The following is a 25,795-nucleotide window of genomic DNA, read 5'->3' on the forward strand; positions in this document are numbered from 1 at the left end:
GGTAGCAAAGCGGTTTCCCTCTGCCCGCTGTCCTTTTTATCTGTCCCATTCTGGTTGTGTGGCAATTCTGGCTTTTATTATCAGATACAGATCTTGCTAACGGCACCTGCAAGTATGGGTCCCCTGAGGTTTTATAAAAAGGACAGTTCCTTGGCGTTTAATTAGTGATTCTAGGCAACCTTAGTCAGTTTTTCCCATATTGCCCAAACCTAAGAAATATCTGAAAAAAAAAATCTGTGTGTCTGGGATTTGTTCTTGCTTCTACCCTACATTAGAAAGAAGGAGAAACTCATAAACTGTTACAACACAGGATTAATCTGCTCTGAGATGCATAGCATGTAACTTTAAATAATTTTACTCTTCAAATCTTTTAAGCTTTAACTTCTAATAGTCAAAGTGTTGTTTCTCAAATACAGAAACATCTCAAATCTTTGAATAAAAGCTACATGTCCATGACAGTCTTTAAGTGTTTTTAAAAAGCACATTGTAGAATTGAAAACATTACATGGAATCCATGCACAAATGAAGAAACATGGCTTCATATTAATTAATGTTTAATACATTGTGAGTGGATTCTTTGTGGTTTACAATATTTTAGACTTAGAGTTGTGTAAAGCAGCGTGGACAACATAGGTATATAAGACACTACATTTTGAATTAAGCTGTATGAGCATGTAAGTTCGGGAAAGGATTTTCTCTTTTACCTAACTACTCCTCTGGAAAAAAATGCATTGAAGGCAGCGCTGCGGTGTAAACCTAGCTATTTGTTCTTTAAGGGAGCCAGTTGTGGATACTTTTCGAGCCAGTCGAAAGTAGTTATATAAGGAGGACATGTGGTTCTTGTCTCCAGGTGCTGACGGCCCGGCCTCTGTAGTGTGCTGAGAAAGTATGGGCTTTTTGGCAAGACTGGTTCTTGTGTCAAGAAAATAAATCAATTTCTTTCTTCTTGAAATAGTAAAAAAAAAGTAGGAAATTGACTTTATATTCTACTGTAAGGTCTTATAAAGCAGGTGTCCTTCTCCGTTGGGTTGCTTTCTCTTATTTACTGAAGGACAAAGGTTGGGAAGGTTGCTTCAATTTTTCTTGTCTCCCTGTTACTTTTGACTGTGATACTTTCTGCAAGGCTTCTTTGAAGTTGCTGCTCTTTTGACTGCCTTACTGCTGCTCTGGCATGCGTGAATGTCTCCTTACGGAAACTTGGCTGGAGACAAAAGTGAAAATAATAGCTTTAAAATGGCACAGGGAAAAGTAAAGGGAAAAAATGCAAACATTAGTGAAATAATTAGAGAAACTGTGTTCTGCTTTAGGCGTCATCCATCTCTATTTGTGGAATTGATTGGAAAAAAAAAGACAAACCAATGCAACACTGAAATAGTTTATCTTTTGTCAGCATTTGTGGGTAGGGAGCTGGTACAAAGTGTTGTGTTCCACCAAAATAGCCTGCCATGCCCTAATCTACTCTTGGGTTAATTTGCATTGAATAGGAGGAACGTCAGGGAATTATGGTAAATAAAACAAGCGATACTTGGTCATCATGGTTTTTTGGTGCAGGAAAAGGGTAAGCAGAGACTGTCTTGTTTATATTTGTTATATCTCACCTCTTGCTGCTGTTTTTAGTATTTCTTATTAAATGGATGTAAGACAAGCTTTGATGGAATTTTTCAATCCTGAAGTGTTTCTTAGACAAGGTATTTTTGAAAAATCCTGTTGCTATTTTCTGAGTCTCCATTAATAAATAAGTTTTTTTTTTTTTTGGTCACATTTCATGGCTGCTGGTTTCATTTATTAAGAGAACAATTCATGTTGAAATGTTTAATTTGTGGCCCAATCTGAAGCCCTCGCCATTGCAGGCATTTTCCTGCGTGTGAACCAGATAGTGCTAATGCTGGCTCACAAACAATTCATAACGCCTGCCCTTCTTGTGTTTGGCACCCACGAGAGAACAGCCCTATACTGTCTCTGTGCAGAATGAATAGATGTTTGAGAGTTGATGAAGTTCAGAAAGATAACTGCACTGGAGAATGAAGCTTGCTTTCATTCATTTAGCGTGGACATGCACTGTCCATACGGGCGCTGTTGTGACAGCGTGTCCTGAGACTGGTCTGAGGGCTGCTTTGAGGGAGGAGCTTTCCTAGGTAATAATTTGTCTTTCTACTTACATTAATTCTTAACAAGTAATACAAACACATATTCATGTGAAACTTGACTAAAAGTTGCTGCTTCATTTGAGAGAAGGAACTGTTATGAAGTGCCAAACTGTTGGGCGCAAGGTACCTTGCCATTATTCCAAACATTTTAGCGCTTGAGTGAGGAAGAAACCGCACCTTTTCCATGAGTGAGGACTTAGTTTTCAGATTAACTGATCAGATGATTAAAATAATTCATACTCTGTAATTGATGTGTCCCTGCTACCTGTTTTCACTCTTGTTTAACATTACCACTTTCCTGTTAATGTAAGCCCCTGCTATGGTATTTGTTTCTTGTTGTGGTTTTTATTCTCGCAGCGTTTGGGACCTGAATATGCCCGCTGTACGTTGTGTCCTGAATCTCCCATCTCATCATTCCAGAGTGTAGACAAGTAGGAAGTTCAGATTCCAGCGTTGAAATCTGGGTTTGCATTTAAGATAATGCCTTATTTGACTAATCTTGCAACAATAAAGTGCCTTAAAATGGCTGCAGATGTATTCCTGCCTACTCAGACATCTTCTCACTGGTAGCACATTATAGAGGAGCTGTAGTGTAGTTAAGAGTTGGATCCTTGCCAGTAGATGGAAGCATTTTTTAGCATCTCTTCATGCTTGGAGCTTTGTATTTTTTTACATAGTATTGAAATTGCTGCTTTTTCAGTCTCTTTCCATTTATTGTAAGCTATTCCAATTTGTGTTAGTTCAGATTCCTTCCATTTGGTATTGTAAACATTTTTTACATTCTTTTTTGTGGAAGATATTTCTAATCTTATATTTTTAGAGCTCTTTTCTTCTATTCTTCATCCTCTTTTTATTCTAGGCACGTCTCTGCTTGTCAAATTTCTCTTCAATTTCTGTTTTGCTTTTGCAGTAATTGGCAGACACCCTCCTGGAGCTCCTGAGGGAAATCATACATGTAGGGTTATAACCAAAGCAGCACCTGAGTGATATCACTGTAGGGCAGGAGACAGAGTTCAGCCAACCATCAGTACGAGAGATAAGAAACTGAGAAATGCTCAAAGTAAGCAAACTGGAACAGCAGAGACACTGGGCCTCCTTCTTTTAGAATCTTATGTTCAATAGGAACACAGTTTTTAGGTGGAAATTTGTGTTTTATTTTCTTTTTTTAAAGTGTGATGGAATCCTTTTCTAGCAGTGCGTATGAAAAGCCTGATAATCACTAGGTTTTGCACTGTTGTGAGTATCCTTGGCTCTCCTTTGTAGTTATTCTTTTTGTCCTTGGTTCCGTTTTAATATATATCTCTTATGTTAACTTCTTATTGGAAAGAGAACTTGACTTTGTTGTCAGCTTACGGTTAATTTTTTCATGGAACCCAAATGTTACAATTTATTTAAAAAAAAATGCTTTGTGTATAAATATGGAACATTCATATCTGTAAGCATGCTTTGATTTTATGCGTTGAGCTTTGTGAGGAGAAACGGCTGCTGAGAGTAAATGTTGAACTGTAAACAAAGCTCTAGGACCTCCAGGTAATACTTCAAAGCTTTCTTCAGAAACTGGTAACAGTTGATAGAAAGTGTTCATCTGTGTTACGGGTAACAAAGTTATATGGGAAGAATGGAACAAGGAAGGTGGATCGGAATAAAAGCAAGGAATAGCAAAGCTGTACCGTTGCCCTGAGGACCGCCTGCCTCGTCGGCTTGTTGGCTTAGGGCACCGCTAACAGCACAGCATGGTTCAGCTGCGGGTTGCTGGGTCTGATCCATTCCTGGTTGGTAAGGATGGAAGTTTGTGGTTAATGTATGACTGACTGCTTAGCGGGAAATATGTTTGATGTTCCTGACCCAGTTGACAGGCCTCATCATAAATCACAAACAGAATTGTCATTAATTGATCCATCTTTTTAAAGGGGTCATGGAAACAGAATCATTTTCCTCCATCTACAGGCCAGGAGGGAACATGGTATGGTGATGATATAAGTAGCCCTGCCATATGTACTTCACATCCCTTTAAAAAAAATGATAATTCTGAAGCCTTTCAGTGGAATTACATGTTCCCAGACCTTCATTTTTGCATGCGTATTAAATCCATCTGAAGAACCTTGTAATACAATAATTGATACTATTTCCCAAATATCAAAAATTCATCTTAGCTTATAGAAGTTGAAATATACATGGCATCAGAAATTTACTTCGCATGCAGGTACGGTTCTGTTGGCTTGTAAAGCTGTGTGATTTTTTTCTGAGTTGGGAAACAGTACTACTAAGAATGCTGCTGTTCAGTTCATTAGTTTCCTGGAATTATTACTGTAGCTTATTTCTGAAAAGAATAATAAACAACTCTGGAAAAGTTGTAGTATAACACTGAATACTGCTTTCATGCATGGAAAACTGATTTTTTTCAGCTCTGTTTATTTTGTTGGAGTTTTAAGATTTATTTATTTTTTCTAACATGCTGCTGCTTTATCAGAGCACTAGTAAATGTTTCAACTACCTAACAGGTCGAATACCAGCACCAGCAAAGCTTAAAACACAAACTTATCTCAGTCAGTCCTTGTTCTTGTTTGGTTGTTTGTCATAAATAGCTTTTTTTTTTCTTTGTTCATGGTTGTGTTGGATTCTTGAGCTGTATTGACTATTAGGAAAATGAGCACCAAACCTAGAGAAATGCTCTAGTTAGGAGAACAAAGTACTTTCTTCTGAAGACTCTTGTCTGCCTTGGTCATCCCTGCTATGAAAGGTTGATGCCATGGTGTTTTTTAAGATAATAAGTGTTTTGGAAGTGAAGGGAGTCTAGGATTGTAGGAGGAATAATTTGAAGACAAAAGCAGTTGTTTAGTTATAACAGAATCAGTGGGAAGTAGATAAATGCAGTTTACAGAATTCAGAGGGCCATGAATTTTTCTAGAGTATCAAAGCTACTAGCTTTTTATTTTTGGAAGGCCTATTGTAGTGTAGTATAATTAACTTCAGAGACTAGTTTTATAAATTAAGCGCTGCAGTCAAGGTCACTGGGGATACAAGGGCAGTTGGAATTGTTGTCTCACTCTGGGTTTACAATTAAATGAAGAATAATTGTCAATAGGTAGCAATGTGTTTTTTATTAGCAGCCTTTTTCATCAGAATATTGGAGTGCAATAGTGACACAGTGCATAGATCCCTGAATTAAAAGCTGCAAATATAATGTAGATCATTTAAAGGCTTGCAGCATTTACCAAATGTGCCTGTGTTAGCAGCAGTCATGCATTGAAAAAACCTGGTTTGTGGCAGAATTACCAGTTATAAAATGCATGTTTATATTTTCTTTTTAGGATCAAGTAGAACACACTGATTCAGCAGAACTGGCTGGTTGTGCTGCAGTCATCATGAGTAGGCACAGGGTCATTCGTTTCTTAACATATGTATAGGAGAAAAAGGTAAGAGGCAAGTTCTGCTTTAGAATGTACTGATTCAGCGGTGTTTACGTGAAATGCATGTGTTCTTATGTATGCCTATGGATGTATAGTTCTATGCACACCCATATACATGTACATTATCTCGTGTACAAGATGATGGAGTATTTTTAGCATTTTGGGATCTTGTTCTTTACTGAGAGTAATTGCCTTGTTTTAGAGCAGAGATGTGTCTTGTTTTCTTTGGGGGTGGGAAGTGGGCAAAGTCTTTCTTCCTCAGTCTGTGCTGTAGGCAGATCTCATCAGTTAAAAATACAGCTATTGCTGAACTCTCTCAGCAAGCTGTTCATTACAATAGAGGTCCTTGACTTTCTACTCCCAGGGGCAAATAATATAAACGTCATTAAAGGGAGCTGCAAAAATATGTGGACATTGTTTCCTGGGGTTGAAGAAAGTCCTCAGGAGCATTAGATCTAACAAATTAGTTTGCCCAGTTGATACGCAGTTCTGTGTTGCTACACTATGAGAAGATGACATTTTCTGGACTCAGAAACTCAGGATGAATGAGCAATGTTTGTTTTCAGTCTGGTCATGCCCCTTGTGACTTTCATATTAGGAGTCTTATATATTTTTGTTGAGTGCTATTATAAACTATTTCAGTAGTTTGTTTAGTAAGAGTTTACTGAAACATGTATATTTAGAGTTTTATATTGAAGCAGAATAGTATGCAGACAAGGCAGCATGATAGGAAGTCCTGAATTCTTATCCTGCTTCTTTATATACTCCCTGATTTGTAGGCCTTTTCTATGAGGCTGATAGTTACATTATTACTTTGTGGCACATTTTTTATTATAGAGTGTTAGTGTGATCATGTGCTGGTTGTGTGTTCTTAGATTTAAGAAAATTGAAAGTCTGTCAGTTCCAGTGGTGAAAAATTCTTGGGGGTAATGTGGGAGGTCCAGAGCAGATCATGAGTAATCTAATTCCTCATTGTAGAGACCAAAGCAAATATGAGTCTTGCCACTTTGCAGATATAACACAAGGCCTATTTATTTGTACGCATCCTTTCCCAAGAAGAAGCAGGCATGCAGGACATCTGAGCTGTCTTGAGAGGCAGCCTCCAAGGTTAAACCTGTTCAGAATACCAAGTAATATTAAGGAAGATTTTTGTGTCCCTTCCTTCTGTCTCCCTCCCTCCCCAGTAATCAGTTAAAGTTTGTTTTATGTCTAGATGCTCAGATGGCAAGGACAGTAGTTCTGGATGTATTTCTGACAAACATTCTGGTATGTGCACCTTTATATTTAGACGTTAAGGGAGGGTAGAGCATATAAGCTTGATAAAATGTAAGTGCTTAAGTTTTACAGATTAAGAAGATAAGCCTTATGCTGTTGTATGAAGAAATTGATAAGTAAAACAGACTTTCTGGATTATGCATTATCTGTGATCCAACAGGAGCTTGAAGATAATCTGACTGACAGATGGCATATTCCCATTGACTTTTTGCTGTGAAAGACAGGAGATGACTCTGCAATGGGTGAAAATTGATCTAGGGTTCTGGCCTTACTGTGCAATGGGTGGTAGCCATTATATTTTCTTTTTTGGGATACAAAATTAAAATATTCTGCTACTTAGCATTTTTTGCCTATAATTTGTCTTTTCTGCCAGATCCATGGAGGACTTTGAACTGTGTTTTTGAAACCTCATCTTGTGGTTTTCACAGGATTGGTGATTTATGTCTTCTTTTGCTTGCACTGGCACAATATCCTCTTCTTCATATTGTTCATATATACCAATTTAGGAAGTGTCTCGTTTTTGGCAGCATGTGGCTAAAATCACCATTGAACTTTCTTCCCAATTTGCTCATGTCTTCATATTCACCTTTCCAGAGTTTGAGTTGTGTGTTTGCTCCTCAGCTCCTCTCCATGCCATGGCCTGGGATAGTTGAGCAATAATATTTCATATACTATAAACGATCCTTTAAAAATGTAATTTCAGCCTTTATACTAGGAGAAAGTTTGGGACTAGAATAATGCCAAACCTGGTCCAAACTTTCATAGTAGTACCAGTTAGTTACAATTAAAGTTTCCAAAGATCTGTAAAGGAATAAGTTTGGTTTTATTTATGTTAGATAGTAAAAATATTTAAAATAAATTCTAAACCATGGAGACAATAGCTACCAGATTATTGTAGTGTGCTGTGTTAGAGCATTTTGTGTTATCTCTTTTGATCTTGAGTTGCTTGGCTGTGCAGACTTGAAGTATTACCTCTTAAACTGGCAAATATTTGAGTTGCTGAAAATGCATTGGTCAAGAAGCATTGCAGGTATCTTAGGAACATAAGTCCTTGTCCTCCTTTTCTGTCAGTAAGAGGGCAGTAAGGACTTCTGTGGGTTTGGCAATGTTTTTGTTTTTTTTTTTACTCTTGGACAGAAACTCAGGAAAAGTGTGTGTGGGGGGGGGAATGTTCTTTTATATAAAAATAATAATTTTAAATGTTAGACGTGAGGATTTGCAGCTGGCCTTTTCTGAGAAATACCTACTTGCATAGACAAGGAGATCTCATTTAGAGTGGCTGTCAGCTTAGTGACTGTGAGCTTAAAAATAAAAGATTCTCTATATATCCTGGCACATCAGTAAGTGAAATAACAATAATGATATAAAAAGTCTCTTCTCTCCGGTTTGGATTATGAGCATCCATCAGTCTGGATTTTGGCTCATTGCATACTTATGCACTAGCATTTGAACTTCAGAATTCCTATGGTTACATATCATAGAATCATAGAACAGCTCGGGCTGGAAGGCGCCTTAAAAATCACCCAGTTCCAACCCCCTGCCACGGGCAGGGATGCCACCCACTAGGTCAGGTTGCCCAGGGCCTCATCCAACCTGTATTTGTTTACATGTGGTTCTCTTTATTTAGAATTCTTAAAAGTAAAGTATAGAAAAAATCCCTCTATCCTACTGGACCAAAGTTAAACTCACAAATATTAGATGATTCATTCTTAGATAGTACATATTTTAATAAGATAATAATTTCACAGAGTTGTTACGAAGTATTAACTACGTTGGGATTGTAAGGGAGTGGGGATAAAATTCTAAGTCTTGTTTATAGTATGCCTTGTTGTTAGACATGGTTTCCTAAGTCTGAATACTTGTATTTTTAATGGTACAAAATCACAATATAAAATTTAAAAGCCAAACCTTGACTAAAATAAATCAAAATAGTAACATTTATTGCAAGCTTCTGACGTTGCTCTTTGTAACCAAAGAGCACAGTCAGAAGCTCGCAATAAATGGTATAATCTTGTTGATTTGTATGACAAGCAACAACCAGCTAATATAGGACTAGATTTAGGAAATGCTAGGGCAAATATGACTTAGATTCTACTTGCTCCAGTGTACATGGATTTGAGTTGGTTCTAAATTTCATCAGGCTTTCAGTCAGGTTTCAAATTTGGCTGAATTTTGGATGAATTTGGATGAATTTTTCTAAGTGTCTAAAAGCTACACAAAGTCAAAATGTAGTGGTTCAAAGCTACTTAAAAGCATGTTTTGACCAACTGTATAGTCAGCATAGCATTCCCTCCCCATCAGCTTGCTTGTCACTAATCATTATCTTCCCTAAAATAAACAAAACAAAAATATCACTGCTTGTAGCCTGTTTCTTTGCCTGTTTCACCACTACTACAGTTTGTGTTTATGGCCAAGTAAATGAGTGGATGCCCTTTTTGACAATGCAAGTGCATGGAAATCAGAGGGCAGTGGTTTCAGACAGTGGCACAGTTTAACTCTGTGGAACACAAAGAATTTTGTGTGATACTTTTCAGTTTTGCTTCCACTGACAAATATTCTTTGCATCATTAACCTTAGTAGTGGGCCTTTGCTAGACTGGAGTATTATCATTATAATGTAAATTAAGTCCATTATAAGTGGATGTGAAATGATACTGTGTTTAGTACAAAAGGGTCTTACTATGGTGCATTAAATTAGGTTGATGATTAGAAATCTGAATGGAAGAAAAAAATCAAGTGAAATATTCTTTGGGGCAGATTCTAATTAACTTTTCAGTACTTGGTATTCACAGAGCTAGTAATGATGCTTCCATCAAGGTATTGAAATGAGTCAGAGGGAAAGGTGTAAGAGAACCTCCAAACTCTTGCAATTTGGTTGTAGTTTAAATGAGTTTAGTATTTGTATGTCTAAGGAGAAATATCTGCTTTTTAATGTTACTTTGGTTTAATTATGTAGTAAATGTAATTGTTTTAGTGCTATGACAGATTTTTAATACTGTGACTTGGTGGGCAGGTTGGATAGCTCAGGAAGACCTTACAATAGGTGTCTAAGCGATCAAAGAGTACACCCTGTCAGAGTTAGAGGTCAGATCCTGGCTTTGCATTCTTCAGGAAAGCAAGTATATTGGAGAATGTAAAAGGTTGAGCTTTTTTTGAAATACGGCCTTTGATCGTTGTGCCTATCTTCTCCAATGCTTATGTTATAATACATGCACCTGTGTACAACAGGTGATATGGCTAATCATCTAGATACTTGTCTTGCAAAAGGAGTTAATCTTAAATTATAGAAAAGAGGGCAAATCTGGGAGTTTGTAAGGTAATAACTCTTTTATCTATGAACTACTTTGCAGATAGTCTTTTTTTTTTTTAGATGATACTTCTTGCGATTTCTAGGTTGCCATTACACTATTTTTTAAAAAAGCTGGCTGTCTGCATATATCTTTAAAGTGTAATTTAATCTGGTTACATCACATAGTGATGTATTTACATTGTAACATGATGTCCTATTAAAAACACCACATGGCAAATTTGAGGTCAACCTAAAAAATTTGAACTAAGCGTTTAGTGATATTTTATTGCACGAGTTTTTTGAACTAACAACCTAATCCTAGCTGTTGCCCACAATAACACAAACCTGTATTTAGTGTTGTAATTGAAGATCTTGGTTGATATTTCCCTCAAATCCAGATACTATAAGGATAACATTAAAGTAATCTCTACTTTTAAATTGGAGAGTTCCCCTGACTTGTTTCTTGTGCCGTATCTCCAGTGTAAAGGAGCAGGTTTTTAGTTGAGCTGGAGTCTAGCTGTCAGGTCTAACACTGTTTCTTGCTGTAAAACAAGGTTCTCACCCTCTCCTCCTCCATTTCTGTATTTCACAACATTGAAAGCCAGCTCTGAAGAGAATAAGGCTGTTTTGGATGATGTTCAGAGAACAGATCAAATCGAGGTCGCTCTTTATGGTATATAGGTTATGGCACACATTTTGCAGTGAAAATGTCTTCGCTGGTAGTGAGTGTTTTCAAGAAATGAATCGTGGTGTCTTGTTGCTGTAAGCCTCCAGTAGCGAGAAGACCATGTTCCTACTATTAGGACAAAAATGGTATTTATTATGTGGAGTGTAGAAGGTTACTTAAAGGCTTAGATTTTTTCTTTTTCATTTTTCACTGTTGTCTTCCTTTCTAGCCTGTGAGTATTATCTTTTGATGAGAGTACTTACTTCTGTGCTCTTTGCTACGTTTCTGGTGCCTGCCTATCATGGAAACAAGGATTATTAAGGCAGGCATTTTAAGAGCTAGCATAATTCAAGTAACACCTGTGTACTCCTTTAACAACTTTACAAGCATGAATCTTGAAGCATCTCTGGGAAATGAGTGAAACAGAGTACTGCAAGCCTAGTAAACATTAAAAGAACAGAAGCACAGAGAGTTTAGGCTACTTGTTCAAAGCCACATGAGCTACTCAGTGGTAGCTTGAAATCAAAAGCTGGATCTTCAAATTGTTACATAGCTGACTTTGTAGTTTTCTGGATGACATTATTTTCTGAATGATGTTGGAGCAGTTTTGCACTTACCGTTATGGTGATCCTTATGGTTAGACATTAACCATAGTGCAAGGAGAGTTGCACTGGCATCATCATTTTGACTTTTAAAATGTCTTAAAGGCTGTTGCTGGCTTTGACTTCCGTTTAAATGCTCAGGTGGGGGTCAGTGTTTTCCTTGATTGTAAGAAGCTGAGGCAATGAGGGCAAATGCATATGACTGGCTTTGATGTTTTCAGTGCAACAGTTTAATATTAGCTTTGCTAATATTAATAGTTTAATATTAGCTTCGCTCATTGGTTACCGTAGCAGTGCTTTGGTAACTACTGACAAAAACTCCTCCTCTTCCCTTCCTCCATGTTCATTGTGGTGGAAAGAAAATCTCAGTGGTCTAAATAATACTGAAAATTGCGTTGATATATAATGAAAATAAAAGCTTGAGATATGAGAAAAATTACACTTTTCCTATGTAGGTTGCATTTTATAGATCCTAAGCTAACATTGCATAAGAAAGAACTACATGGCTTTCATTTTTGTTACATTGCCCTGAAGAGAAGTTTCTAAATATGGAATTTCTAAATCACGGAATTCAATTTGATGTGCTACTTGTTTATATTGTTCTCCTAAATCTTGGGGAAAAACAACAACATCCAACCAACCTTAATCTTGGCCTCTCGAAAAGACCTGTCACTAACTGGAAAATGCACTAAGGGAGGCATAGGGACAGATGTGTGCAGTGTTTTGTAAGTTCTGCAGTGTGGAATGCATTCTGCTTTGAACTGACACAGTTGCAAGCTCAGTTTGGTTATTTTTTATTTGTCTGATAAGGATATTTTCTTTTCCACTAACAGCAATAAGAGCTGTTATAAATTTCTATTCTTCTAACAGCATGGAAGAATGAACCTGCATTACTCAAATGTTGCTGCAGACACCTGATTCACATCAACACATCTACATTGTGTGTGGCAGGATTTTTAAAAACATACTCTTACAAATGTTTGCAAATGTTACAAACTTAAAAAGAAATCTGGATTTTGCTTAAATGTTAACATTTTAAAAATACTTTTATAAACTTGGAGATGATATTAAAATCCAAAGCAAGTTTGGGGAGATTGTTAGTTTGAATTAAGCAAGTTTGATCACACAAATATTTTTATTAACTGAAAATACGTATGCTTTATGAATGTAATATATTTAAAATTTGATTTACAGGTGACTTCTTTTCCCCTTAAATCAGAGTAATATGTAGTGGAACACTGCTGACTTGAAGTGTAGATATCTGATTGTGATTTGTTCTGTTTGACAGGTTCAGACAAGAATCTGGTGGTCTTTCCCTGACAAATGGAGAACTACTTCCAAGCAGAGGCATATAACCTCGATAAGGTTTTAGATGAATTTGAGCAAAACGAAGGTGAGTCCTTGTGAACAAAATCATAGGTTCGTGATGTTCTATAGGGGATGGCACTGAAAAGGGAAAGATCTATGATACAATTTTTGGTTTTGAATTGCAAATTCAGCTCAGAATTTGTAAAACAAACAAACAACAACAACAAAAAACACACAAAAAAAACCCACACCACAAAACCAAGAAAAAAATCACACTGTTAATATAATATATATATAATAATATATAATATATTAATTCATATAGTGTGTCTTCAGTGTTTGTTAGTAGTATTCTTTTCTGCTTCCATTCATTTTGTTTACTTGTTTAAAAATCTGTTTCTCACTCTTTTCATAAAAAGTCTTCCGTAGAGAAGACTTCTCTTTTTAAAGAAAGGCTTTGTGGAGCTCTCAGTGACAATATTTTTTAATGACTACTTTTAAACAAATGAAACAAAACATGTTTATTTTGCAGCTTTTGAAGTTTTGGGAGACTCAAGCAGAGAAATATTTTGTTATGTCACATAAATCATATAATGAAAGGTATCATATATGTAGCATTAAAGATTTTGCTTAGTATAGCTGCTACTTCTGTGCTGTCAAAGAGGTTGAACATTTAATAGGAATGGGAGCCTCTGTAGGCATTTCTAGCTATCTAAGGTATATTAATTGATAATTTTAAAATTGTGCAAATTGGGTAGCTCTAAAGTTCTTGTGTTCCAGAAACATTACGCAACTAGACTATTAATGGTTGATCAAGGGTTTTAGTTTTGCAAGATGTGTTTTATATTTGAGGCATTCTAATGCAACAGAGTTGATAGAACCTGTAGAGTTAATAGGACAGTAAGCTCTCTTATTCATTATGTAAACAATTTTTCAGATGCTGCTGTTTCACCTACACTGTTGGGTGCAAAGTGGAATCAGATTCTAGATCCGCCTTCTCGTCGTCTGTCATATAACCCGTCCGTGGCCAATGTGAATGAAGCTACAACTCCTAATCAATGTCAGCAGAGAATAAAGTCTTTCTCCTTGTCTCACTCAGTGACTACACCACCAGGAGGAGCGGATCACTGTGCTAACGGAAAGGATTTTAGCATTAGCCCGGAGACTCCAGTCATGTGGATTGATGATCAAGCAGCAGCAGATGATCATTTAATTAAAAGAAATAATAATCGGGATGATCAGTGTAACGCTGTGGAAACAGGAGAAAAGAAATGTGGAACTATAGCTTGCTTGCCAGAAGAGAAAAATGTGCTAGTGGTGGCAGTCATGCATAACTGTGACAGAAGAACACTACAAAGTGGCGATTTGATGGATTGTAAAAATTACAACAGTCAGTCCCTAATGGATACTATTAGCTTTACACTGGATAATGAAAACCGACAAAGTGATCAGTTTAGTGTTACTGTAAATGGATCCATGGAAAAAGATACAGATACAGAAAAGCAAGTAAATAGGCTGTGTGCTGAAGATGACTCTATAAGTCATTTGATTAATGCTTCTTCTGAAACCCTGACTGTTGCGTGCCCCTCCTCTCGATTAAAGGATGATTTTAATATGAGTAAAGATTCACTGCTTTCAGAAGCTACAGCTGCAGGGATTAATGCAGTGACTCTTTTACAGAGACCTGTTGATGGTACTGTTAAAATGCAAGAAAATTGTGTATCAGTTGAAAGTTTTACTAGTAAAGCCATTCCTCAGAGAACGGATCTAGAAGCTAAAAACTCTTCTGGTTCAAGTAATGGAAGCTTAGAAGAAGAAACAACCCAACAAATACATTCTAGGCTATCAGGGCTTGTGGAAACTTGTCAACCTAATGTGGCTGGAAGCGGCAACTACAAGGAGCGTGTAGCAGAACATTTTGCCTCTGAGGATGTTGGTGCCATTGAAAACGAAGTCATTGAATGTGATAAAAATCTCAGCACAACTGAATCGCTCAGCATGGCAGAGTGTTGCCCTGAATCTCAGGAGATGACTAATTGGGAACTGACTAGATTGAATGAGATGAATAATAAGCAAACTCTGGGAGAGAATGAAAGACTTTTGCAGACAAAACAGCCTGATGAGGCATGTAGTAATAGTAAAGACGGTGGGGATGGGAAGATGGAGGCAGGCGTAGACTTAAAAGGGACTGGTGTAGATGAGCTTGAAGGGTCCAGTCTCTCTGATACGATGAGTACATCAGCAGCAAGCTCTCTGTCTAATGGTTGTGATTCCTATGGAATACAGAACCCAGTTGTTGCTCATGTTCCAAAGACTTTACCCTCCAAGGAAGACTCAGTCACAGAGGAGAAGGAGATAGAGGAGAGCAAGTCAGAATGTTATGCTAACGTTTATGAACAGAGGGGAAATGAGACCACAGAAGGGAGTGGTCTTATTTTAAACAACACTGGTGACCACGTAAAGAAAAATTATTTACATAACCTCTGTAGTCAGGTGCCATCCATGCAAGGGCAAACTTCACCAAAACCAGTGACTAATCTGCAGTCTATCAGTGTTCCTTTTGGTGGTGCAAGACCCAAACAACCTACAAATCTTAAATTGCAAATTCCAAAGCCATTATCGGACCACTTACAAAATGATCTTGTTCCCCCAAACTGTGGAGGTAATAGTAAAAACAAAAATGTGTTTGGTAAGACGCAATTAGGGGATACCTTGACAGCAGATGTGTTTCCTGGTGAAACATCACTGAATGCCTCTGTAACTGATACTAACGGGGAACATTTAGAAGAATACGAATCTGGAGTCTCTAGTAGTTCGTGCCTTGCAGTAGCCCCAGATAGTCCAGATAATGATCTCAGAGCTGGTCAGTTTGGAGCTCCAGCCAGAAAGCCTTTTACTACTTTGGGTGAGGTGGCTCCAGTTTGGGTTCCAGATTCTCAAGCACCAAACTGCATGAAATGCGAGGCCAGATTTACATTCACGAAAAGAAGGCATCATTGCAGAGCTTGTGGGAAGGTGAGTTCATAATCTGTGAGTAAGCTCAAAGCATATCGTTGTTTATCATGCAGCATGAAATCAAAATAGGACTTCGTAAGCCACTGACTGTAGTTAACTGTGACATCTCTTCCTGAAAAAGCTGTTTAATTCGTGAAGGAAAAAAAGAAATTTCTAAGCTTTAATCTATTTAGGGTTCTAATATAGAATAACTATTTGTTATTCATAGCTGTGAGAATGATTATGCTGTATGAGCAGTGTATTAGTTGATTGCAATCATCAACATGCATTGGATTCATGTACAACTGCTGTAAAATGACTAAGTGCAGGAAACTAGTTTGCAGAAATTACTGCATCAATAATTCCACTAAAGATACAGAAACATATTGATGGGAATTGGAGGTTTGCTACTGAATTGCCGGCATTCTTGGTGATTTAGATGGCTGTCCAACCCTGTTTTTTTAAGCCTTCTTTACGATCTTTTCATGTATGTCTCATGAGAAGATGTGATGTGTAAAGAACATATCTTTTGATCCTGGGGGGTGGGGGAGGGAATGTATAGTAAATTCTCTGTGATCTGATGGATGGACACATGGTAAGAAATTCTGTAGTTAAGACAACCAAAACATAATTACTATATTGGTTTGTGTTGTGTAAGAGGATTTCATCGCTGCATCACAGTGACACCTGCACTAGTTCTACATCTTCATGTTTTGTAATTACTTGTTTCTGGGGGAATGGTGGAAGTCATAGGACTGAATATTTTTGAATGCAAGCTTTAGCATAACAGATCTAAGCTTTTAAGCTTTATTAGGAAAAAGACAAAATGTAGTAGTGGTGAATGTATCTGTTTCATTTGGGAATGAAAATAGCATTTAAAAATAGTTGAGTGGCACTTGGGAAGTCTGCCTCTGCTTTTAATTTCAGGATAATAATTGCAAAATTAATGGAAGATATGAACCTCAGGGGAATGATAGGAAGTAATACACTTAAATTTGGAATTAAGAGGCTGGAGAATGTGTGAACACATCTCTAAATTTTGCCTTATATATTTATGTATTTTCTATTGTCAGATGAAACAATTATCCTTGATAGAAAAAACAGAACATTTGTATGTTTTCTTTTTACTAACAACTGAATCTGTATTTTCCACTTAAATATATATTAAAAAAAAATCACCTAAACTCTTAACAACTAATGCTTTAACACCCCCAATCAACCTGAAAACCCTAGTAACGTAAAAACGTACTTTGACACTGCTGTGTCATTTCTTTTTGTAGCATGAGATACCGAGATAAATGACTTGGTGATTGTTAATAACAAGACTGAGTTGTCAGTTTTAGTGGATTATGTCCTTCTTCTGCATCTTCCCCTTACTTGGCGCTGGTGAGGCCGTACCTTGCATACTGTGTGTCCAGTTCTGGGCCCCCAGTACAAGAGAGACATGGACATGCTGGTAAGAGTCCGGTGTAGGGCCACCAAGATGGTGAAGGGCCTGGACCACCTGTCCTGTGAGCTGGGACTGTCCAGCCTGAAGAAGAGAAGGCTCAGGGGGGTCTTAGCAATGTCTGTGAATGCCTGAAGGGAGGGTGCAACAAGACGGAGCGAGGCTCTCTTCAGTGGTGCCCAGTGCCAGCACAAGGGGCAACGGGCACAAACTGGAACCCAAGAGGTTCTGTCTGACCATCAGGCAGCTCTTCTGTGTTGTACAGGTGATGGAGCACTGGCACAGGCTGCCGAAATAGGTCATGGAGTCTCCTCCTTGGAGATATTCCAAAAGCTGCGGGGACGTGGGCCTGGGCCCCCTGCTGTGGGTGGACCAGATGGACCCAGAGTGTCCTTCCAACCTCAACCATTCTGTGATTACTGCTGGCAGAAAGCTGGTGCGGCCTAGGAGGGCAGGGTGTTGATTTTCTGTCATTGTGGCTCTTTCAATATTTAGGTCTTGGGGATTGTTGCACTCGGGAGCTTTGCTGAATGCACAATGTATTGTTTGATAAAGCATCCTAGATTAGCTATTAATTGGTGTAGTCAGTCATTTATTATTAAGACATTGATTTTTCCATGTTCAATACTGAACTTTCAACTGGAAGTTTCTCCGAGAGAACTGGAATGAAAAAAATGCCTCTAAACTATGCTGTGATATTGTTGTTAATATTGTCTAGAAATCTTGTGAAGTGGGTTAAGGTGTAAATGCAGAAATCAAATTTTTAAAGTACATTTGCTTTCTTTTTTTTTAATTCATGTATGTGGAAGGCTTGCTTTTTTTGGCATAAAAATGTTAGTATATGCACACTTTTATTTTGTTTCTGAAATGTTTACATTGACATAATTTGGAAATAGTAAAATTAAGTAAAATGAGATAGGGTGAGCTCTTTATACACATTCGATTTCCAGCTCTGACAGTGCAAGTTAGAGCTTATTTTGTATGTGTTTATTTAAAATGTTTGCCACTGAAAGATTGTGAAGTTGCCTGGAAGGTGGTCATAATGTGGTGTGATCTTTAACTTGATTAAAATTTAGTTAGGTTTATATGTATTTTTAAATGAGAATCTTCTGTAGTTTGTTATCTGTATTACAGAAGCACTGCTGTTGAAATGATGATGGAATAATTAAGGAAGTATTCCAAATTGTAATAACACATAGTTAACTATACATATAAAATCCAACTAAATGTAAAATCTGAAAATCTGTCTTGATATCTGGACTCATTGGTTGTGCAGCTCTTGCTGTTTCTAGATTTCCCAAATGTGATATTATCATTGTGCATGAAATGAGTATTCAACAGTATCTTCACGTCACCTGACTAACAACCCTGAGAAAATCTTGTCGTTGGTTTGTTTTGAAAAAAAAACAACAAACTATTTAAAACAACAACAAAAATTCATTAAGACACCCTGTGTTATCTGTTCTATGTGATTTTTGAGATTGCAAGTGGTGTTGTAGGAACATGTTTGTATTCAAGCATTTGTTTTGGCACACAGGTTGTGCTTATGTTCTATGATTTTGCTTGTTTGAATGAAGCCTCAATGCTGTTTCCTGCCCAGCTAGAGGCAGATCAGGTGAGAAGCACTAGTAATGCAACTGCACCTCTGCATCTAGTTGTCCCTCCAGGATTTTGAACTAGGTCCCCCTTTAGCAGCCAGTGTGCATAAAACGCAGTTTCTGATTTCTCCCTAGTGTTGTGATGCTTTAGTGTTTGTAATCAAGTAAACAGGAGGATTTCTTTTAAATAAATGAAGCAAGGTTTCCAGCAGTACTGATGCCATTCTTGTCTTGTTTTATTGAACACTTAAAGCATTTTGATATATTAATGCTCACTTGACTGAGGAATATGTGTGAAGAGATTAAATAACTAGAGTTGCTAATATAGATGAATTGCCCTGCTGCAAATAAAAATGATTTATTTGAATTCATCTGTGCCACAGTAATCTATTACATAGAGAAAACTTGTGTATTTAAACATACTTGATTCCAGAAAGTATGCTCTAAGACTGGAATTAATTTCCAAATTGTTAATTATGTGAGGGATTTTAATGTGGTAGGACTTCATTAACCCATTGTCATCTATGTCAAACATATTTTAAAAAACACCACCTTAGAGTATCAAGACAACATGCATTATGTGGTGCATATACTACTACTACATCAGAATTAGTAGGAAGGGAGCCTTGGGTAGATATTAGTCCTGGAGGGTTTAATGGGAGAATATTGATAATTTGTCTCCTTATTTTGCCTGTCTAGAATTGTATAGATATTCTCTTATCTGAATTCATCAGGTCATTGCATATTTTTGAATGATGCTTAACTTTTTTCCCCTTTGGTTTCAGGTTTTTTGTGCAGCATGCTGTAGCCTGAAGTGCAAGTTGCTTTACATGGATCGAAAGGAAGCTAGAGTGTGTGTAATCTGCCATTCAGTACTAATGAATGGTAAGTGGAAAGAGAATCTGAAATGCAGAGCTTCACTGGCTTTGTGTTGGGTTGCAGTGATGATTTTTATTTTTATTTTATAATCACAATATTTTACTTATATGGATAAGTACACTAAAACAGCCCTTGAGAGATAGCTTGGAATCCCCATTGAGATTCCTCTACTAAATATGATTAAAAAAAGGCAAAAAGATTGCCATGAGTTTGGAAACCTATGGTTGTGAGTGCTATACCAGGTTTCCTGAAACTGTGATTTTGGGTATTTGTATTAATTCAGGAGCCTACTCTCTGTCTTTGATGTCTAAGTAGATAACCTGTTGAGACTCTTGTATGGGGTACTGAAGAGAAGAGTATTGTAGTTGTCCTTCTTCCAGGTTATGCACAATAGAGAAATTGGGAAAGTACTATTTACCCACAATTCATAGAATCACAGAATATCCTGAGTTGGAAGGGACCCACAAGGGTCAAGGAGTCCAACTCCTGGCTCCACAAAGGACCACCCCAAAACCAAATCATCTGTTGAGAGCATTGTCCAAACAGTTCTTGAACTCTGGCAGGCTCGGTGTCATGACTGCTTCTCTGGGAGCTTGTCCCAGACAAGCACCACTCTCTGGGTGCAGAACCTTTCCCTAGCACCCAGCCTGACCCTCCCCTGTCCCAGCTCCATGCCGTTCCCTTGGGTCCTGTCACTGTCCCCAGAGAGCAGAGCTCAGCGCCTGCCCCTCCGCTCCCCTCGTGAGGGAGCTGCAGGCCGCCATGAGGCCTCCCCTCGGCCTGCTCTGCTCTGGGCTGAACAAACCAAGGCACCTCAGCCACTCCTCACACATCTTTCCCTCCAGACCCTTTACCATCTTTGTAGCCCTCCTTTGGACACTCTCTAATAGTTTTCTGTCCTTCTTATCTAATGGCACCCAAAACAGTACACAGTACTTGAGGTGAGGCTGCATTAATTTAATTCAACAGTAATATTTTTTTTCTTTTTCAAACAGATTAATCAGTCTTTGTGTAGTGGTACTTTTAACTAGTAACAATTCTTCACTGTAAGCCAACTATGTAGGGTGACAGGCAATTGCAGGTTGTAATATCTAGAAATTAAGAGCAAGTCCCAACAATGGCAGTGTTGAAAGGGTGCTAAAATACTACATTTTTGAATTGGAGAAAATAGCATATTTCAAGGTGTACAAGAACAAGGAAGTACACACCTGGCAAAAGAAAACTGGCTCCTTTTGGTGATGAGTAGGATTTGTTTTCAACTGGGGGAAGGGAGGAATCTGAAAATATTTCAGTTGAAACCAGAAGTGTTCTTGTAAAAAGGCATAATAAAATTGATCATGTTATAATGATTTCCTTTTAAAAGCCTTTCTGTCCTTTTGCCAAGATGGATACACATTAATGGTAGCAAAGAGTGACACCACTGCTTGGTTTATTGTAGGGAGAGTGCTGTCTGCATACTGAGGTGTACTTGCCTCTGGGCTACCTCTGTGTTTCTATCCCTACTGCAGTGCTTTGTGGTTACTGGTTATGTACCCTGTAGCCTGATTGCTTCTGTCTGATCTCTCCAGATTCTTGCAGTTTCTTTCTCAGTACAGATATTTATTTTTTTTCACTCAGTGCAGCAGGTTAAGCATCTCTGCATGGGTTGGGAGTTGGGGTAGGAATGGCACTTTAAAAGTTATTTCATTTGGTTGCTCAGTACCCACTTTGTATTTTAGTGGGATGTTGAGGAAGGGTTGTGTGTTGTCTGACACTTTTCCATGGACAGGCTACGTATTTAAGAAGCTTCTAGTGCCACTTTTGCTGTATTTTAAATTGGTAGATAAGCTGTGTTGACACTTTGCTTGATCAAGAGAAGGTTTTAAAAATGTTCCTTTACCCTGCTATCAATTTTCTAATAATGGGATCCTAGGAATGTAACTTTTTTTCTGCATATTTAACACTTCCTTTTTTGGGGGACTTACGCTCTAAATGAATACGGAATTGCTGTTAAAAATACTTCAATGTAATTAATCTTTCTTCTCAAATGTCAATATCTTTTCCATTGATAGGTATTTCACTCTATTGATTTTGCATATTGATGGAAAGAAGCAGGAAGTTTTATGTTCTGTTGTGTTCTGGTTGTTTCTTTTTTTTTTTTTTTTCAGTCTTGTTATCTTCATGTTGGCTTTCTGACATTTCATAGCCAAAGGAACCCAAAGATGCATGTGATTTTATTCAGGCTTTTTAGCTGCTCTGAGAATTCAGATGACATGATGTTTATGCCTGATTGGAAGAATGCATTTATTTGTAACTAACTAATGTGGTTGAAGGTACAAGCACACATTTGAATTTGCTGGTACCTTGCATAGCTACAAGCCTTCCTTACAGACGAAAAAGGAGTAGTAATGTGCAGTCTGTTTCACTAGCTCCAGGAGAGGTTTCCCTGTGATGGATGTTGTTGACAGAGGAATTTTGTGTGTTCTAGTTTGGGCAATTAAATTAAGGCTCAAGTCCTTCCTTCAGAATTAATAGGATAAGCTTTCATTTTTTATATATAGTTAGGAACATAAGTTGTTGGTCTGTAGTGATCTGCCTTGGATATAAAGAAATGCAAGGTGCTTTTTCTTATATACAAAAGATAAATCTGTTCAAGTGTCCTGTAGGTTATAAAATATTTGTAGAAGGAATGCCTGTCTGTCCATCGTCCATCTGTAATGTATGATGGAATACAATGTGATAAAGATATATCTGAGTTGAGTTCTAAATTGAATCATTGATGAAGAGGAAGCAAAGTGAGGCACAAGGAACTAAGCATCATTCAGGTCAAGTGTACTGTTATCATTTTCAGAAAATATTTGTGTATGAACTGATAGTTTCACTGCGTAGGCTTAGTGCTCTTCCTGCTTTGCGTTTTGTTGTTTAATTATGCTCTCAGCTTTTAAATTAAGAGAGATGGTCTTTGAAAGGTGTCAGAATTTAGAGTTGCTGTAGCTGAGAACTTAATGTGGTGTTTTGGACTCTTAGGTACTTTTGTCTGTTCATGTTCCTTGTTCTTTGTTTGCTTTAGCTCAAGCCTGGGAGAACATGATGAGTGCCTCAAGCCAGAGTCCTAACCCTAACAATCCCGCTGAATACTGTTCTACTATCCCTCCTTTGCAGCAGGCTCAGGCCTCAGGCGCCCTGAGCTCTCCACCTCCCACCGTCATGGTACCTGTGGGAGTTTTAAAGCACCCTGGAGCAGAAGGTAAGAGTACTTCAATTTTTTTTTCCTTTCAATTTAGCTGTAGTAAGAAGTTGATAAGAATATCTGCACTTCATCCATTCCAAGTACTCTAACTAATGCCAGTTGTGACATTCCTGCCCTCAGCAGAGACATCAGGTTTTTAAGGACAGGTAAACCATTCTCAGCAGAGGAGTGCTCGGTTTATACATGTTGCTGCCATAGGCAATGGACTAGGTGATGTCCTAAGTCCCTTCCAGTCCACATTTCATTATTTTTAATTTACAGTTTTTCTATTCTGTTTTCAGATTTTCCAGTCAATGTTGCTGTGAGATGTTAAATACTATTTTTTTTCTCTCTAGTGGCTCAACCTAGAGAACAAAGGCGTGTTTGGTTTGCTGATGGGATATTACCCAATGGAGAGGTTGCTGATGCAGCAAAATTGACAGTAGCTGGGACAACTTCTACAGGAACTTTAGCAGTATCACATGATCCAACAAAGCCCGTGACCAACAACACTTTATCAGCAGAAGTAAGGAGACATTATGCTATTCACTGCTCAAAATACCATACCTGTTTTGGTCATGAATATTATATTAGCTTCTGTGATTTCAGGAGGACTGATGTGGGAAATCTGTTGAGGCTTGTCTTAGTGTGTTGTACAGCAAGCGTCCTCACCTATTTTGACATTTGCATAGTGCTGAAACAGCCAAATAATTTTGGACTGAAATGAACTATTATGAGACAGAGTGCTAAGCAATGTTTGAAGTCTGTGTGCTAGGTGGATTCCAAGTTTTTGGCTGTACAGCCTTGTGTATAAAGCACATTTGTGTAACTCAGGTTTTTAAAAAAGCAGAGTCATGGTCAGTAGGGAGTTTCAAACTGAAGATTGTCATAGTATGAAACAGAAACATACTTTGCCTGAGACTTCTCATAAAATGATTTATGCACGAAAACGCAGGTACAATCTAACGGTATGAAATACATCATACCCTGTGTGAGTGACATTGAGGCTTCACCAAGTTAAGATGTACATTTACATTCAGTAAGGAAAGGAGAATGTGTGGTGCTAGAGAAAGGACATACAGTCTCTGTCTAAGCAAGCATTTTGGTAATAGTTTGCACACAGGAGTCATCATCATTATCATCTATTTTTAAAGAGCCATATTACTTGATGCTTCTGGTTCTCTGGCAGACACAGAAGTCCTTCACCTACATTTAATAATCTAGTCAGCCAGCTCTTAAATGTTTATCATTATTGCATTTGTAATGTTGTCTTTTGTTATTGTTTGCTTCTTGTAGACTGATAATGCTTCTGTATTCTCGGGAAGTATAACTCAGGTTGGCAGTCCTGTTGGCAGTGCAATGAATCTAATTCCTGAAGATGGTCTTCCTCCAATTCTCATCTCCACTGGAGTAAAAGGAGGTAAGGGAGATAAGTTGATAGCTAGCTTTTATGCTAACCAGTTGCAATTAACCCAATAGTTACTATATTTATTTTAAAAATAAGACAATGACAATATGCTGAATATTTGAAGAAATTCACAGCAAATACTTGTGGCTAAATGTCATGACACTCATTTGCACTCTTGATCCTTATTAGCAACGAGGAAGAATCTGATGTTGCAGTGGAATTACTGTAAGAAGTAAAACACAAAGCAAAAGGAAAATTAACTTCAGTCCAGAAATATGGGCTAATTTCTTCACTAATCGGACTGTGGGGAATGTTTCATACAGAGATACATTTTAATTAGCCTTCTGAATATTCATGCTTCCCTTCTCTGAAATTCTCTTGGAATATCTGTTCTGTCTGAGGCATCCCAGAGCACTGAATGCAACAGCGCTATTGCACATCTTGGTCTGCAGTGAAGCTCGTAGTAATTGTGATACACCCTTCCAGAGTATCCAAGTGGTGGAGGATTCTGAAAAAGAAAAACTAATTATCAAAAGGTTAAAAAAAAAGTATATATTTGTTCATCAGGCAATCGCTCTCCACAGTCTAATTTGTGATGTTCTTTAATATGTTCCTGGGGTTAATTTATTTTTTCATCTTTTTATATATATATATATATATATTCCTTTTAAATATTTTGCTGGTACAGTGCATTTCTAATGTTAAGCCGGAAGTAACCTTTTACTGTAGGATATTGTCAAAACCAAAATGCAAGCAGCATTTCATTTCAAAACAAATCTGTTCCATCCTGTGTTAGCTGTTCATGTGGGTGCCTGATTATTCATTCTCCTCCACAAAAAGGAGGAGTGAAACTACACTATACTTTTCAGCTTTTATATAGGTAACCTCATGTAAATCATATTTTAAGTGGATTTTGTTTCATGTGCTGTCACATACTGGATTTTCTTGATTTTTCTATGATTCTATTCTTTGCAGTGTTTTACTTCCAATATTCTATTTAAAAACATTCCAAAAACAGTTTTTAACATTAGAAAGCAAAATTAGCTTTCTTTCTAGATAATTCTAACTGGAAAGGTAATATAATTTTATCAAAACCTGTTTTTATCTATGTAACTGTTTTTTGTTAAATCTTAAATGCAGAATAGATTATAATCACATGGATGACAAATTTTAATTTAGTAGTCTTATGGATCTAATCATAGAGGGGAACTACAGACATCTTCAAATGTTCATGCTGGAATCCATTTTACACCGCATTTAGACCTTCTATGATCTGTGAAAAACACTTTTATATGGATTTTGTTATCCTCCCTTTGTTATCTTCCCATTAGCTAATGCACTGAAAATGTTAAGTTCTGTGACATTGGGGTAGCCCATATGTTGTATTTGTAGTGCAGGACTGGTGGACCTGTGCTTTACTGTGACATAAATAGCAACTGCCAACTTATTTGGCATTTGGGATTTCAGTTGACACCATGACACATTTCTTAATTTGATTTCCATTTTCTCTTCCAGCTAATACTAAAAAAAAATCTGATTTATAAAACAAGCTGTACTTTTGTAA

General features: G+C 37.4%; 1 protein-coding gene across 5 annotated transcripts in view; it reads left to right on the forward strand.

Annotated features, from left to right (window-relative positions):
* ZFYVE9 (zinc finger FYVE-type containing 9) overlaps positions 1-25,795 on the forward strand; it is a 78,735-nt gene that overhangs the window by 29,672 nt on the left and 23,268 nt on the right. For 4 of the 5 annotated variants that reach the window (XM_067001573.1, XM_048061911.2, XM_048061912.2 and 1 more), the window contains exons 2-8: positions 5,459-5,563; positions 12,678-12,782; positions 13,635-15,712; positions 19,522-19,621; positions 22,665-22,841; positions 23,180-23,349; positions 24,120-24,243. In XM_067001573.1, coding sequence (XP_066857674.1) covers positions 12,713-12,782; positions 13,635-15,712; positions 19,522-19,621; positions 22,665-22,841; positions 23,180-23,349; positions 24,120-24,243 — 2,719 coding nt within the window. In that variant the 5' untranslated portion in view covers positions 5,459-5,563; positions 12,678-12,712. The remainder of the gene's footprint in view (positions 1-5,458; positions 5,564-12,677; positions 12,783-13,634; positions 15,713-19,521; positions 19,622-22,664; positions 22,842-23,179; positions 23,350-24,119; positions 24,244-25,795) is intronic. The other variant, XM_048061914.2, reaches the window with a different exon arrangement.

Source organism: Anser cygnoides, chromosome 8 (assembly GCF_040182565.1).
Source record: "Anser cygnoides isolate HZ-2024a breed goose chromosome 8, Taihu_goose_T2T_genome, whole genome shotgun sequence".
NCBI lineage: Eukaryota > Metazoa > Chordata > Aves > Anseriformes > Anatidae > Anser > Anser cygnoides.